The 17,051-nt window shown below is 38.6% G+C and overlaps 1 protein-coding gene across 2 annotated transcripts; it reads right to left on the reverse strand.

Moving 5' to 3' along the window:
• Window positions 1-4,527: 4,527 nt before the first annotated feature.
• Window positions 4,528-16,594, reverse strand: LOC124138790 (E3 ubiquitin-protein ligase MARCHF4-like). Of its 2 annotated transcripts, none has more exons than XM_046505658.2 (4): window positions 16,451-16,594; window positions 12,639-13,239; window positions 12,065-12,154; window positions 4,528-7,785 (listed from the first exon to the last, which is right to left on the reverse strand). In XM_046505658.2, exons 2-4 carry the CDS (start codon window positions 13,212-13,214, stop codon window positions 7,417-7,419), a joined length of 1,035 nt encoding a protein of 344 aa, XP_046361614.1. In that variant the 5' UTR covers window positions 13,215-13,239; window positions 16,451-16,594; the 3' UTR covers window positions 4,528-7,416. The 2 variants fall into 2 exon arrangements, with proteins under 2 accessions (XP_046361614.1, XP_046361615.1); XM_046505659.2 differs by lacking the exon at window positions 16,451-16,594 and adding an exon at window positions 14,401-14,547.
• Between the last annotated feature and the right edge of the window lie 457 nt (window positions 16,595-17,051).

Genomic DNA, 17,051 nt, shown 5'->3' on the forward strand with positions numbered 1-17,051 from the left:
TATGCCCTAAATGATGGAAAGTACCTGTATATAATAAATATGTCGCATTGCTGTGTTGAGGGGCTCCTTGGCATGAAGTGGCATTTATGATTTTCGAAGTGACGCTACAATGGAGATATAACACACCGGCTGATCGAGTATACTCGCATACATGCATTTGCCATCCTTATCGTGTTTCAAGAAGGGACATGCCAATAATAATCCTACACACAATACGACGGAATGCAGCTGCATCTAAACATTTATAGTCCGTGTATTTTTTTTTTTTACATTTTAACTGATATCATAAACCTAAGAAGGTTTTAAATTACTTGAAACCAACTTTCTGGGATCGTCAACTGGCTCGATCGTATCCCCTTTGTTCTCTGTTCGCTTGTGTAATGAAGGAGGTCGTTAACTGCTAGATGATATACACCATGAAACAAAGTGGGTCTTGAATTACTTGAAAAAAACACCGTCAACTGCCCCGAAGCTAGTACGCGTGCATCCTTAATTCTATATTCATTATCCGAGCATGACAAATAATTATTTGCAATCTGAAAACAGAGCTGTAGCAGGTCTCCTGCCATAAGTATTTAATTACTACTACGCATAAGAGAGCCCTTCGTTAGTGCACATACATGCAGCTATCTGCAGCTCCACATTCCTCCATACCACTATTGTTCGACGTGTCATTCCATCACGTACATTTTGAAGATGCACTGTTAATATCAGAATGGCCTAACGGCGAGGTATATAGCATATCCCCTGGCATGCATTCACACAAATTGCACCTGTTCTACATACCAATGTGTAGCTGGCGTGACATCCAGAGCACTTACATGTCACGTCGCGAGCGTCAACACATAGAGATGTGTTAGTCTTAACCAGGGTCGTCTGTAAACTCAAGCTTGTTTGATGCCAGCGATTGAGTGTGGTTTTACGCCGCTTTTAGCAATATTCCAGCAATATCAGGGCGGGAAAAACCTGAAATGGACTTCCCACATTGTATTCATGTGGGGGATCGAACCCGGGCCTTCGGCGGGACGATCGAACGCTTTAACCACTAGCTAGGCTACGCCACCAAATAAGCAATGATACAACTTGTTCGAGGAAAAGTGAGCTTATTCTGACCCACAGGTGGCACCCGTTACAAACACGTACAGAGGCAAGTCAATTGTTCTTCTGAAAAAAACCACGGGAACATATGGAACAAGACAAAATAGACAATTGCATCGGACATCATTTCTATCCCTGACGCATGCGTCAAATTTGGAAATGCACTCCACATGTCTACCATAGAACTTTTTGAAAGCTTTGTCGAGGCCTTGATTGTTGTAGCCTTGATCAAACAACATTTGAGCAAGAGCCGCATTGCGCCCTTTGGAATCTTCGTAGAAGCGTATTCAACCACCCACACACAATGACCTCTGAGCAACGACACTATATACGTACGCTAATGTTATTGCTTGATCGATATGGTTCTGTAGCCTACTGATTGACACAGAATACGTTACATGTAGTACGTCATCACATACAGACAGCTCGATTGACCAAGTAGACTATTTTTATCTTCGCTGTAGAACGTTAATGCAGTTTGGGTTAAGAATTTCTGGATTGTTTTCAACCAACATAATAACATGCCCACGTGCATTACCTCTTTCCTACTATACATGCGAATTGACATATATATTTTAAACCGAAGACGAACTTAAGTCACACATATAAACATTGTCATTTAGTTGGTGTCAGATCCTCCTCCCAAGGTTTAACATCACCTGATCCTTCCAATACATGCCGTGGCCAACGATTTGTATACCGGTTCTCCTGCTTGGCACAACGATCGCCTGCGCCCGAACAGCTCTTTCTTGTAGACGGGCACCAGTCAAAGGAATCCACGTGTCACGGCAATATGCAAACAGATGCCGCGCTCCATCGCGGTCAAGGCCGCGGTGGCTTCAAGTAAACACAACCCAGAAGGCCACGTGTTGCATGGTGCTACGGTTTTTCATTATTTTATGTAATATTATTCTTCCTGACAAAGGAAATGCATCTACTTAATTGGTTTGTTCCTTCAGATGGTACCTGCATAGTTACTCATATTCTAGGTCTCCAGCAACCCATACTTGTGGTATGGGGCGACTAACTGCGAGATCGGTGCTCAGGGCGTTCAATCACTGGATTGTCTGGTCCAGATTTGATGATTTACAGACCACCGTCACTTAGCTGGTATATTGCTGAGTGCGGCGTTAAACAACAAACAAACAAATAAACATAGTCTGTCGGAAATGGAGACCCAGTAGGTAATAATTTAATGTAAACATCTGTCTACATGCCGACAAGCATCGCCTTTGTAGGGGGCAAAACATGTCATGTTATGATGCAATACGTCTTTCGTCTACTTAGTTTAACCAAATGGTATTGATGTAGTAACGATGCCTTGCTCTGTTAATTATTCTTTTATACAATTTCTGTCCAATCAACACCAGCTAACACAGAGCGGGCATAATGTGTTAACACATTTTTCACTGATGCCTCTGAATTGCAAATTACGCAATATCTTCAAATGTGTTGCAAGATATGTAATCTTTGTTGGTATTTTATGAAAAAACTTCGTTATTTTATTTTGCTACATTACCTCCTGGATTTACATATGAACATATATTTCAAACGTATTACCTGAGAATAAAACAAAGAAAAACACAGTAGATTTTCTACTACACGAACAACCGTCATTAATGTGTCACTATTTATGCATCAGCGAGCCTTCGGTTGTAAAGGATTAATACCCCTGCCTACCATTGATAAATATGGCATACCTAACATATTACATCACCAGTGACAAGTGTGAAAGCAGTTTGTTGGCGGATGTCATCGGGTTTATTGATCTCACAATGCCCGGGAACTAACTGTATCTATTTATAGTGGCTTACGTCAACACGGCATCCGGGCCCTGAATACGGCTGCACGGCAACCGGCTTGTAAGTGATAGGGTTCTATGTACCCCGTGGCGCTCAAACAATCCGCTTAGCTTGTAGAAAATTTCATTCTATTTATATAGTTTTAATCTGATGTTGTCTGTTGCTAATCCTACAAACGAGACATTTTTTTCCTTTTTAGACATTTTTTACCAAATTTCGGACAGGCAAATTCATTGAACCGAAGGCAAGCCTCTTACTTCCACTGTTCCAGCAAATTCAGTCCTTCGAACGCCATAATGTCTGCTAACTCAAATTCAATTACGTTTACCATTATTACAGAGATCGAGCTATAGAGATAAGGAAATTGTCACAGACAGACTGATGGGAGACAGTGGTCTTGTCTTTTCCTAAACTGCACATGAAAACACTTGTTCCCAGTTCATAAGTATCATGCTCATTGCAAGAGTGTCAACACAGTGAACGCCAGCAGTGCATATGGCCCCCTGCTAGAGGACCACACTGCAGAGGGTTCCGCTGTATCAAACACTCTCCACTGAGGGTGCCAACCCTACACTCCCCTGAATCCCAAACACCATCTAACTTGACACTCTGTAGTCTCATTGGTGACCACTGAATCCACAATACTACTTTACACTAATCTCCATTGACAAAAATGTGTGATTTGAAGTTAAATTACTGAAAAAATATATGTTTAGTACTTTTTTAAATGTTGGATCTGCATAACAAATACAATTTTACTTGCATCCAGCTAACCACTGTGCAAAGTCCTGTATACCCTCTGAGTAGAAACCCAGATCCCTTAGTAGATACCCGGATCCCCGTACCAAGGCCGCAAATAGCTGCAAAATCGCTGATACGGCGTTAAGCAATATTCACTTACTCACTCCCTGTACCAAACGGGATCAGCAGCATCTCCAACATTAATTCCCGCTAAAGATAGTCATCAAGTAACATTAACAGGCTAGAAGACTTCATGTAACACATGGCCTAAACATGTCAAAGTGGAATGAATACCACTCGGCTGCACACCCTGATTAAATATATCTCCCAACACAAGGTACTCACAAAACTTGGTACAGTGCCCTGTGTTTTAGTGGCATAAAGTCTAGACCCATGCCCTGATGAAATGAAAGCTCATATCCAGATATATGCTACCTTGAAGATAGTATTCTACCTGTGAGTGAAATGATAAATAATATCAAGAGTAATCAATTTGATTTCAGATCAAGATCTGATCTTAAAGAACATCGGGGACACAATGTTTGGATATCTGCCATCAATAACATATGAATGAGTTCTAAGATTGACTTTGTGATCATAATGTTGGGAATAGGACCTTGTACTGCACAACATACCTGGGCCCCGTTGTACAGAACAATCTTAGCGCTACGACTGTCGTAAGTCTATGTTAAGGTATGGGAGTTACGATCACCTTAGCGCTAAGATTACTTTGTACAAAGGCACCCAGGCACACTTTCCACAGTGCTACATCATCGCTCCTAAGACTAGTTTAAGATAGTTTCTACATGATACCTACTGACCTAATAGCACTGACCATGGAGATGAATACTTCACTCCTAACGCTTAATAATTTGACAAGTCTGAATCATATGATGACATTTTATTAAAAATAGAAAGAATATATATAAAGATTTAAATAATGTTTCGTACAATGGCAATATATTTCTCTCACAGCACTAAATTTAAACACAAACTCAGTACTTGGATTACTTTAAATATTAATACATATCACTTAGTGATGAACAAATTACTGACATGCATCTCTGACCCAGCCTCACTCCCTAACCAACATGGTTACCATTCACAGCGTAAGTAGTCTAACATGCAGCCAGTCTCATAAAGTGGATTTGTACAAATGATCAATACCAATATCAACACTTGGTCATTTCAAAGAAACATATGAAAATATTACATTATGAATTAACATATAAATTCAAAACTACACTGAAAAGGTGCAGTATAGTATTCAAATGGCTGATAGCACCTGGCATTCGCTATGGTATACAAAATGTATAGCATCACATCTCAGGCTGTATATGATAAATTCTCTTTCTAAATTCAAGTATCTGTGTAAATGGCATTCACCATCATATCTCAACAGCATCTGTCTGTCTCCCCTGATATAAGCCCCTGTACAGAGTTCTGATAATATTCATGATTGTAGTATGAGCATGGAGTCAATGGTTGACTTTCTGATGAGTATAGGAACCTTGCGCTGGAGGTGAACTGGAGTTGGAGCTATTTATGAGATGGTGGGCTAATGGATGATTAGGTCAATATCAGGATCAATGAAAATCCAGTTAACACCAAAACAGGTGAAGATTCAAACTGCCAATGGGCATACAACCCTGCGAAGACAATATTTTTTACAATGATATTCAGGTACGGTATTTATATTATTAAAGTAACCAAGGTGCAAAGGTGAGCTGACAGCGTCGCAGTGAAGTGAGATCAAGCTGTAAGCTCTAACCACCGCCATGCTAGGGTTGCATAGATCTAATGATTGTATATCCCATGGAGGACACTTCACTTACAAGATACTCTGGTTGAAAAAAATATCTTTAGGTGCCATTAATTTCACGAGACTGATCATACTGTTGCGTGCCAACAATATTGAAACATATGTAAAATTCGAGACACAAATTTGTATCCTTGACTTCAGCTATACTATCTTGCAAGAAATTAAGCAAAAAAACCAAACGGCTACTAGTTTTTTTAAATTCAGGTAATCAGAAACACCTTTGTTTTTATTAGGTCTATCATAATGATATGGGAATGCAATTTACAGGTAAGAAATGTGTTGGTCAATATTTACTGCTGCTTGATATGATACTTGTATTTGCAATTTGTTCTTTTCTTGCTCACATTAAAACATCTATGTTCTTCAAACTACCAACCATACAAGCATTAGGTCTATCACTGTATCTGCTACAGTTTACATACAACACGTCACCATGTCTTTGCTGATCATGTGACAAGGTATTTATTTACCCTTATTGTTGAGTATCAACGTGGAATTGTGTCTAACCCTTCCAAGAAAATGCTTCCGTGTCACATTTGTCTTCATGTGAAGGATATGTGATGAGATATTTTTTCAGTTGCACAATCGTTCAGCACTGGTCCTAACAAGTTTTGCATTGATCATCTGTTATAACAAATAATTGGCAGTGCTCTCAGAAACAAATTGAATGTTTTTGAATAATTTACAGGTCCCCTTGATGTAGAGCTGGCCTAGAATAGTCTTTTATATTCATATCTGTGTCTTGCTAGGAACAGTTATACCAAGCAATCGAAGGGCTACGACTGTCTTAGCACTAAGATTGCTCTGTGAAACTGCACCTTTTGAAAGACACGTCACTTATCCTTACACAGTATGTTATGAAGTCATGATACAGACTACCATGTGGTCATGGGAACTGTTCTTGTTAAATGCTTGCACAACAAACATAATACTGATAGTTTGAACAGGCTTCAGCCAAGACATTGATAAAATGTACCAGTAATATTTCAAAAAAATAAAATCTCATAAACAAATAAGTGTCTCAGAGGACATTCCCTCAAACCTGATGAATATAACTTAAGCAAAACACCAATGGCAAGAGCAGCTTAAATAATATAATATTTTAGTTATAAGTTCATGTCTATTGACATATAAGGATTTATCACAGAAAAAAAAAATAAATCATTTTTCGAAAGTTTAAACATACAAGACTGTCTTACCTGATATCTAAGAAGCAAAACAAGAAGATTTATTTGCTCACGATTAGATTTATAATGCACTAATTATCAACCGATGAAGTTGATAACTGCACTGCTATAAAACACACTCAAGGATTAAAATTATCAAGAACTGAAAACAGTGAGTGACCAATTCAACTCAATTGTAAGAAATAAAAAATATAAATAGATTTTTTAGTTGCTTGAAAAGAGAATAGTGATTGGATTTCAATATTTCTCGTAAGCTTTTCCTAACAGCATTATGAAATGATTCCAAAGTCAGTGTGTTTAATATTCTGATGGTAATTTGTTCACAGTTGTCAGATAAATTGGTTACTAATAAAGGTATCAGGGAAATGACAACTTTGAACAAGAGATACCATAACATCACTAACGAGAACCTGCAAAGGACATAATGATCCAACAGCAGACTTGACAATGCACACATCTGTAAACACCTGGAAATGCAAATCATTTCACACACTGCTGCAGGATGCACTCACACAGACCTAACATTACACCTTCATCCTTTGGTGGTCTAAGTGACAGTACAGTCTTTAGATTTCTCCTTATGTTTGTGTTCAGTGTAAATTAACCACAAGCTTACTGAAAGTGAACTAGTTTGCTGTATGACACAGCAAAAGCTGAGTGAGAGTTCAGCCGAGCCATTTTGAAGAAAGTCATGCACACTGACAAATGTCATTGTTCCACATCCACAAAATCAAAGTGTTTTTCATCATCATCATCATCATCATCATCACACATTGTGAGAAGGGTGGATGTTGTACATAGGATCCTTTGAGCGGTCATAGGGTTCAATCTGCCATTCTGTGTTCTGAGTGAGGAACTTGATGAAGAGTTTGTACACAGTGTGCTTTGCTTTGATCTCAACGGTCATGGCAATGAAGAATGACACAAAGAAGAAAACGCCACATGCTAGTGTTATTACTTCCTCCGAAGTCAGTTCCACTTTGTTCTTGGGCAAGTTCGTGATCTGTCCTTTATCGGAGAGGAAGCAGAGAACAGTGGCCACTGCACATCCGATCATGATTATCAGGTTGAACAGGAACGCTGTGTGAAGACATTTGTCCCGTCTGCTGACCTTGGGAAGACGCCAGTGATGGAACTGGAAGAAACAAACACATGACAATTAATCTCAGAACATGTTGACACGGTAATGGGGATGTAACTAAACAACAAGGCATGAAAGAAAAGTAGAAAACTACCTGCAATATACAATATACCAGGATCTGGATCATGGTCACTGTTGTGGGTCCTCTTTCGCTTAAGCACTGCTTTCATTCAACCTTTCTCATTCGATATTGTCTTAATCAGCAGTGGACCCGATTTTCATCCTCCAACACCCAGCTGAAAAAATATAAAATATTTTAAGAATTGAGCCGGGCACATGCACATGAGTGGACCTTGTGAAGCGTCCACAAATGTGTTGACAGCCAACAATGGCGAGCACGCTGCCCGATTTGGCCAATAGCTCACATGCACAAGTTGAAAACAAAGGCTGCAAAGGAAGAAGGCATTAGCAACATCGTTAGCAACATCATAACAACCCCACTTTCCAAAAATGACACCTGAAATAAGATAGCAATATAACCACTAAACATTTCATTATTTTATCACTAAATGTTTTTTCATGTTAAACAAGTTTCATGTTTATGATTCTAACTATATGACTTTTTTTCTCATTCAGTTGCAATAAATCAACTCTTTTTTTACTTTCTGATGAAAACATATGGTATAAACATTCATAACAACTGATAATTGTGACACTGGAACAATAATTAATTTATGCTATTAGACCCTGCATAACTATTCTCCACATTTACTGTGCATGAGCTTATGCGGGTGCAGTCTGCCACCACTTTTTGTCTCTCAATGCATTTGCCTTTTCCTTTGAATTAATACTAAATCTGTGACATAACAGCAGGATTTTCTTGGCTAATAAATCATACTATGAATATTTATCACATACATTTGTGACAACTGTTGCTTAATTGTGGTTCCAACTGACTCTAGAATAAAGGATGCAATAAAGACAATATCAATCAAGTTCTCTCCATATTACACAGCTGTACATAATAGCATATGGATAAATTACAGAAGTGATATAACTGGTATTGCCTACGTTGGCAAAATTGCCTGAAAACCGTACACAGAAAGAAAATAAAGTTGTTATTTTAACCAAATCGAATCACATGAGAGTGGTTACCACTTCCATAAACTACAATAGTAATACAATTAATGAATAACCAATGATTTGTCTTGCTGTTGCAGCTTTAATCACAAATCAATCTTTCTACAAAAATGCCTTTCAAATCATTCTTCAGTGTAAAAATTTGTTTGATAGGCATTTCTTACAAGTAGTCTGATGAAATTTTTTGGACAACTTCTTTAAGATACTATAAACATGATAATAGTGTTGTTTTGGAATAGACCATTTACGATTGTTAGGTCAAAACTGTATAGCAATGAAATACCACTGTGCAAATCAGAGGAGACCTTGATCGGAGAACACTCACAAACACAATCATACATATTGCCGTAAGAAAGATAAGGTTCCTGTTTTGACCATATTCCAAAAGTCACTAATCTTAATTCAAGTCTTTATTTCATCAAAGAAAAACTAAACTCTTTGGAAAACTCTTACAAGATTCACTGGCAATACGTACTGACCATGACAGGAGAGTCAGTATGGTAGGAATTCAATGACTAAGTAATGTTAGGACAACAATGTGTAACTCAAGGACAACACAACCCTCCAGCCAGGATCTCATTACAGAAACATGTCCCTTCATCCAGCAAGTCTCGCGAATATTTAGACCAAATGCATTTGTGTGTGTCCATTACTTGATTAACCCTTTTTTCACTGGCTGGCACAGACTCGACACCAGACTCAAGCAGATCAAACATATATACATCCATATTCATTTCTGTACAAATTCTATAGAATCTCTGTCCCAAACTACAAAACTGGGATCCTGGCTACATTCACAAGGGTTTCCACTTCTTTAACCAGCGATTTTTGCATATCAATGTTCATTAAAAACAAACATATATATATTTATATAATTGACACAGTTAACAGTTACAATAGACTAATTTTAACTGCATTTCACATACATTTATCGCTGATAAGCCTTACTATCTTACCATGCTGACCACTCAAATAGTATCCCTATCGTGTCTACTATGTGCAGATCACTTAATAATCAACATTGTAGGAATGGAGAGGTCACATGGCTGGCTGGCAGTTAAGGGCAAAGGCCATGTCTGAAATAGGTGCCTGCCTGTGGTGCCATGGGCAGTAATGTTCACATAAGGACTGACTTAGAATAGGAAACTGCAATTATTTCGTCTGGTGAGAAATATATTTCCAACCTATTATAAACAGAGGGGCAAAAGAAGCTATACCTCTCAGTTGATTTTATCTTATGTTTCATTTTCAGTTTAAAATATCTTTAGCGCCTGTAAAACATGAACTGTGTACTGGCCCTTAGTCAGCACTCAAAGAATACTTTTACACGGTTTTATTAAAAAACAAAATTGATTTAAAGTTTTTAAAAATTAGAACAAAATTCGAATAACACACAACTGGTGATGGGTGTCTTAGACATCTTATCTTTGAAAATCAATTAATCTGCATTTTTCAGCACAAATTTACAACATTTTAAACATGGGTGGGTTCATATGGCTGCAAATCCATTTCTTACCCCAGTCTTTAATTAACCAATTTAAGTTCTTTGATAGGCATTTAGAATGTTCATACAGTAGAGTAGATATTGTTATACTGGAGTAGAGGAGCCTGTTATGTACACACAAGGGTAGTGATGACAATCTATTATTTTGACAAAAAATTATCCAGCCAGAGATTACTTTTAACGAACTATTACAGGAATCAGCAATGGTTAACTAGACATAATCTGATATTGCTGGGTGTGGCGTTAAACAACAAACAAACAAACACTGTTCCACCTGTCCTCACACATTTAGGAGTGCCACTGTTCCCATCCATATTCACAAATGGGTGCCACTGTTACACCAACGCACCAACACTCCTAATTGAGTGCCACTGTCATACAATCTGCACCGGATGCAACCAAGTAAATAATCAGGTTGCACAACCAAAATACTGACTGAACCAGTTTATCAAAATTGAAACACTGTATTATCAGTTATTTTGAATATTAAATGAATTCAAAGAGAACATAAATTTGAAAATGTGCTCCAGTATTTTATTTTGGGTAAATCTGTATATGGCTTTTCACATCGTGATATCCAGTAAACAACCTCAAAAAAGAAGTCTCAAAGTGTCTGTTTGATGTGATTGTAACCTCATGAGTGACTGTTCTAGTGGTAATTGTAAAGAATTAGTTCTGCAAATTCACTGCATTCAGACCTCCTGTATATTTCACTAATTTCATAAACTTTCATTCCTGGATTCAAAAAGATTTGCAGCCAATTCTAAAAGAATTAAATTTTCGATTTTTATCAAATATTACTGCTGCACTTGACGCATCCTGACAGTAAAAGTTACCTGCACTAGCAATGTTTTTCCCTGCACTGGTCCAGCTTGGATATAGTGGAATCGATCCCTGATAGACCTCAGATAGAATTGTAACACCCCAACAAAATCTTGGCAGCTTCATCTTACACCAATAAATCTAAGGGTCATCGCTACCTCAGAGACTTAAAATGGAAATAGACTGAAAATCACTAGTCTTGACAAAGTGATCATGAATATATTCATTTGAAATGTATAAGGACACTACCATGTTTACAGATCATATAATTTATTTGAAACAGCTTGGTGATAGAATCATCTAGTCTCCTCCTGATAATGAATAAGTGAGTGAGTTGGGTTTAATGCTGCTTTTAACAGTATGTCAGCCTAATGTGGGAGGAAAGCCCGAAGTGATGCAGGTCTTACCACTTCGGTGAAACCCACGAGCACGGGTATGGTGCTGACAAACCTAGAAACATAATCGGGCAAACCGGGTTCCTGATAATGAATTCTACACTGCTAATACCTTACGTGATATCCGATTGCTCCCTCTTAAAGGTGACAAACTCCACAGTCAAGTGCCAGTTTTTGCCAAGTTCTAGACATTGTAATTAACATTAATAAAACAGAGACAATGCCCCTGCAAGTAGGGTCATTACTAACAGACAGATACACCAACTAATACTAGCAGAAAAAGGAGTTTTTCAAGAACCAGAATCAAATCTGTTGGGACTCCCAAACAGCCAGAGCGTAGTGCTTTCTTTATAGCTGAACAAATGCCTGTTTATGTAAAGGATCCTTCGCTGGAGGGTTATACATGCATTCACACAATTATGTAAAGACAAACATGCACTAACGATGAAAGAGGACAAAAATAGATACCAACCTTAAATCTCTTGTGTCTGATGTAGGGGAAGAAGCAGAGTTCACATTTTGGAGGTTTCTTCGTCTTTCTTGAGCACACTTCTATCCATTTCTGAAAAAAGGTAAAGAGAAAATTACATTAGGAGCTGGCTAATAGGAATTGAATCTGAATGCAGATCAAACATTCCAAGAGATTACTGATCGATACAATATGCATTAATAAGTCAAACACTATACCAGTGTCATACCAGGAATAAATCGTAGCTAGTGATATATGTGGTTTTCTGCTACTATATGTGGTTTGTTTGTTGTTAACACCGCACTCAGCAATATTCCAGATACAATCACATGTATCAACCAAGACAGCGAGCCTGCCCACCCGATCCAGTTAGTTGCCTCTTACCACAAGCATAGTCACCTTTTACGGCAAGCATGTACTATACTTGAATTGAAGGACCCTTTAAATCTTTTTGTTTTAATACTGTCATAATGTAATTAGAATAAGGGCTATGATAATTGGACAAGGACTTCTTAACATTCCAATTTTGAACACTGTACTATTCTTTAACCCAGGAACAGTTTGCAATGGTACTCACCAACAAACAATGGTAATGCACATATCTGAGAGAGCCTGAGCACCGACATGGTGAGAAGAGTATTTCATCGTCATCTCCAGGAAGTTGGCAGATGCGGCACACAGGAAGAAGATCAGTTCCTGCATCAGACTCTGGAGGTTTGAACTTCCTGTATGGAAGAGGGGTCGTGTTGTTGCTGGAGAGGCAACTTTGACAGTCCTCATCACCACACCCCAGTTCCGTGGAGAGATACTTCTTCAGGGGCAATGGTTCCATGACAGGATTGGTGATACAACTCTCAGGGCTACCCATGCCCATTTGCTCTGCCAGGAATTTCTTGCAGGGGAGGGGAGAGCCTTGTGAGCTTGAGGCGCAGCTGTGGGTACAATCAGTGTCTGTATCACAGAGAGGCTCAGTTTCCCCTTCCGTCTCCTCACCCCTGTGGTCAGGTTCATTCTCCTGCCCATCTTCCACTGGAGGCAGGGTTTCTGTTTCAGTTTCCACTGAGAATTGGTCTTGATTTGATTCTGACAACAAAGATTCTTCAGCCTGCCCGTTGTCTTCATGGCACATGTACTTGCCTTCTAGGTCAGCCATTGTGCCAAGACTACTGATCTCTGAACTGCAAAACGAAAGGAAAAGGTTTAGACATGGAAATCTGAATGAAAGGGTGAGTGAGTTGGGTTTTAACACAGCTTTCAACAGTATTCGAGTTATATCACAGCTAGTCAGCTTGATGTTGGAGGCAAGCCCGAAGTGATGCAGGTCTTAGATGTTCACCACTTTGGTGAAACATACAAGCATGGGTTTGGTGCTGACACACCTAGTAATGTAATCGGGGCAAAACGAGATTTGAACCCATCATCTTACATTTCTGCCATGCCCCTGGTATGCAACTCTGCACAGCAAATTGCGGCGCTTTAGACTGGGCCCTCCGTGCCCCCTCTCAACAAAAGAGTGGCTAGCAAATACCTCAAAGCATAGTTACATCAACTTTCATTCAATCTGCAAAATGTTTTTAAATAAAATCCTGTCACATTTCATTAAACCTGACTTTCTGCTTTCAGACAGAGATACAAGCCACTAACTTTAATCAAATGTAACTGTCCTGTGTCAGATGGGGAAAGATCTAATATCCTTTCTGAAGTACACAATGTCACATAACTGAGCTTCAAATCAAAACAGCATTGAACTAAACTCTCCTTCTCTTTCATAAGCTCTCTTTCTTAAGTGGTCAATGCTGCCATGCCTGTGTTTTAGCTACACATGGGCACTGACCAGGTCATAACCTTTCTGGCTGACCTTGGTAACTTGCTCTATGAATAGCACTATAGTGGGTCAGCCAGGCAGCTCAGCTCAACCAAACACATCGCAATCACGCTCAGAAAACTTAAACTGAAGTCCTCTATAATAAAACAAGGTAAAGCACCAAAACCGAATTATGTTAGGCAAATCTGATCTATTTGTTAAAATGCAAAACTTAGGTCAGAAAATAATCAGGGACCAAGTGTACAAAATGTTGGTGCACCTGTACAAACCAATGCATATAACAAAGAAGAAATGAACATACAGAAACATGGGAATAGTATGCAAAGTTAGACACATAAAACTGACCTGGGTGACCATGTTGTTATTGCCAAAAGGAATTTGCAATGGCTTTTACAAAATTCCACGGAATCAAGTTCAAGTGACATGACTGTTTCACATTTTAAGGACAGATAAGCCAGCAAATAAATTCATAATGTTCAAAACACAAAGTAACAGAAATATAAACAAAAGTCACCTTCTGATCAGTAGTAGGGTGAATATAAACTGTTATTTCCCCTGCGCAGAAATGGAGGTTATCCCTAACATCAGACCACGACTTGGTGAGAGCTAGCTGACAGCCTCTACTAACACTGCCAAGATAGGCGGTCCACAGCAATCAGCTGATCCAGGTAACTGGCAAGGTGAAGGTGGAATCCAGGCCACAAACTGGGGTTGCTATATTTAAGTCTGACTACAGCTCTTACAGTGATGCAGCTCATGCAGTGTTCCTATTATATGTGAACCTTGCTTTTTCAAGTTCTTCTGCCACCCAAGTCATGCATGCTTGTGCAATCCAACTCATGCATGCTTAAAATACTCATCTATGAATAGGAGACAACAGATATATAATTTCTTTGTCCGCTTACTTGTACATTTGGAATTTGTTTTTACATTTTGCGTTCATGACATTGATATTTTCTTCTTTTCAAAAAATAAAAGTTATGTAAGGATAATTAAATTCTAACATAATATTTCTTCATAGCCAACACATAATCTTGTTAGATGGTGGAAATTCAAGGACAACTTTGCTAGGGTAGCCTTGTGGTTATATATTTTTCCTGCCACAGGCAAGATCTTGGCCCAATATATGACATAGGAATTCTTAACATATTTAGTGTACCCACCAGCCATATAATTGGAATATTGTTAAAAGCATTTTATACATTCTCAGTAAGCCACCCACTTACCACACTTGGTTAAAAGGCTCTGGCAATTTTACACCTATGTGATTAATTTGCTTCACAACAAAACCACACTAAACTTTGAAACAGCTCAAATCGGAAAAAAAACAATATTCAAAATAAAATTATTTGGTTTCTATATGGTTTTGTTGTAATTATTCCCACATCAACAAATGAAAGGTAGATAACTTTTATTAATTCACGTCTCTTGAGGCAGTATAGAAACATATTACAAACAGTATGCAACATTTCACAACAAAGTTCGTCAGATAATCCAATATGGACTATTCTTTTGTCAGAAACAAAATGATCTACCACTATTGCAACTGCATTCTGTCTATCTGTCGCCTTCGTGGTTGCTATGGTTGTAACGTGACTTAGGCAAGTACAATGAGACTCCAAACGTTTAGTCCTTCCCTTTGTGAGTGTACTAGTTCAAACCAGCTGGAATCAGCTGACGGAGAGCCGGCCGGGCCCACAACGAACGGTGGCAAAGCTTTGTTCGTTTACCATTGCTAACAGCGGACAGTGCAAAACATCTGTATTTCACAATTCAACAACAAACTCCCTACAGACAATACTTCAACTAAATTTCATATAAATCTAAAAATATGCGCTGCATTAATTCTGCAGTCCTAGAAGTTAGGGAGCAGGGGTCGACAGATATGAAACGGAGAAAGTTGCATCAGAAAAGAGCTCTGATATGGCCTTTCTAATAATCTGCTTACTACATCGTACCCTGGCCTGTTACACATCTAAGACACATATTTTGTTTGAAATCAAAATGACAGTAAACGAGGAGTTGGTTCGCATAGCCAATGTTTATTTGGACATTGACACATCAACAAAGACAATCTCACATTTGTATATTTTCAAATGAATGACAATTCTCAACCTTTGATCCTAGTTTGAAACTATTTCAAACGTTGAAAATATCATTTCGACATCCATTCACCATTGTTGTTCAGAAATAAATATTTACAGCAACAAAGCCACAAGGTAGCGTCTGTCACCAAGCGTCCGTTTAAATTCGAAAAAATACCATATCGCACCAACGAAATCCGCCCAAAACGTGTAAATTTAGCAAGCGTGTTTCATAGAAAGGAAACGACTAGCAACACTTAGTTCGTTGTGTTATTACAGGCATTTAGTACAAGAAAAAACAGTGAAATCAATGCTGACGAGAAAATAGCAGTGAAATGTCGGATAGCGTTCAGCGAGTGTTCGCAGTAATCAGCTGGTGTGAGAATGACCCACTTTTCTCGCCGTGGGGCCAGTCGCCGGACTTGTGCAACAAGCAAGCAAGGTTTCAGCGAGATAAGTGATTCCAAATGTTTATCTTACCGTGGTTCAGTCTCTTGTCACAACGTCTTGTACACTACTGTTAACTCTGTCTCATCCAGAATATTCCGGCTACAGCAACTCGTTCCAACCAGTTTCCATGCACTTGGTCACATGACCACAGTGTTTACACATTTCGCAGTGCGACAGGCCCCTACACTTGCACGTGGCTATTTTGAAAACATTTATTTAGTTGAAAAACAAACAATTTGTATCACTATCACCATCTACCTCTGACACAGTAGACGTATAAAATGTTTTCTCCAGAAAGGTATGATGGACAAAGACAGAAAAAAATCAATGTTCTCACACGTCAGCAATATGAGAATGAACGCTTGTCATTTCATAACACAGTGCAATATTAGTAATCACAGACTAACTCCCAACTACCATGTTGCAATTAACATTTCATAATATCAATATAATATTATGATGTCAATGTAGAAATTACTATGCACTAACATTCACGTTAAATGGTGAATTTCAGCAATGAAGTCGAGGAGCCTCGGCAAGTCTAGCAAGATTAATGTTTGCTGGTGGGGTTTTCCGTGAATATATGCTTGCACGAGCGCGAGTAATGCTACACCGAACTGCGAATGTCGGA

This window comes from Haliotis rufescens, unplaced genomic scaffold, assembly GCF_023055435.1.
Source record: "Haliotis rufescens isolate VD_foot unplaced genomic scaffold, xgHalRufe1.0.p SCAF_2, whole genome shotgun sequence".
NCBI classification, from domain to species: Eukaryota; Metazoa; Mollusca; class Gastropoda; order Lepetellida; family Haliotidae; genus Haliotis; species Haliotis rufescens.

What these genes read in the sequence shown, in the direction of transcription:
- LOC124138790 (XM_046505658.2), bottom strand. Translation starts at nt 13,214, where the DNA reads ATGGCTGACCTAGAAGGCAAGTACATGTGCCATGAAGACAACGGGCAG. An exon ending in TGCATTACCATTGTTTGTTG is followed by an intron (nt 12,155 to 12,638) that starts GTGAGTACCATT and finishes ACCTTTTTTCAG; the next exon opens with AAATGGATAGAAGTGTGCTC. An exon ending in TCAGACACAAGAGATTTAAG is followed by an intron (nt 7,786 to 12,064) that starts GTTGGTATCTAT and finishes TGTTTCTTCCAG; the next exon opens with TTCCATCACTGGCGTCTTCC.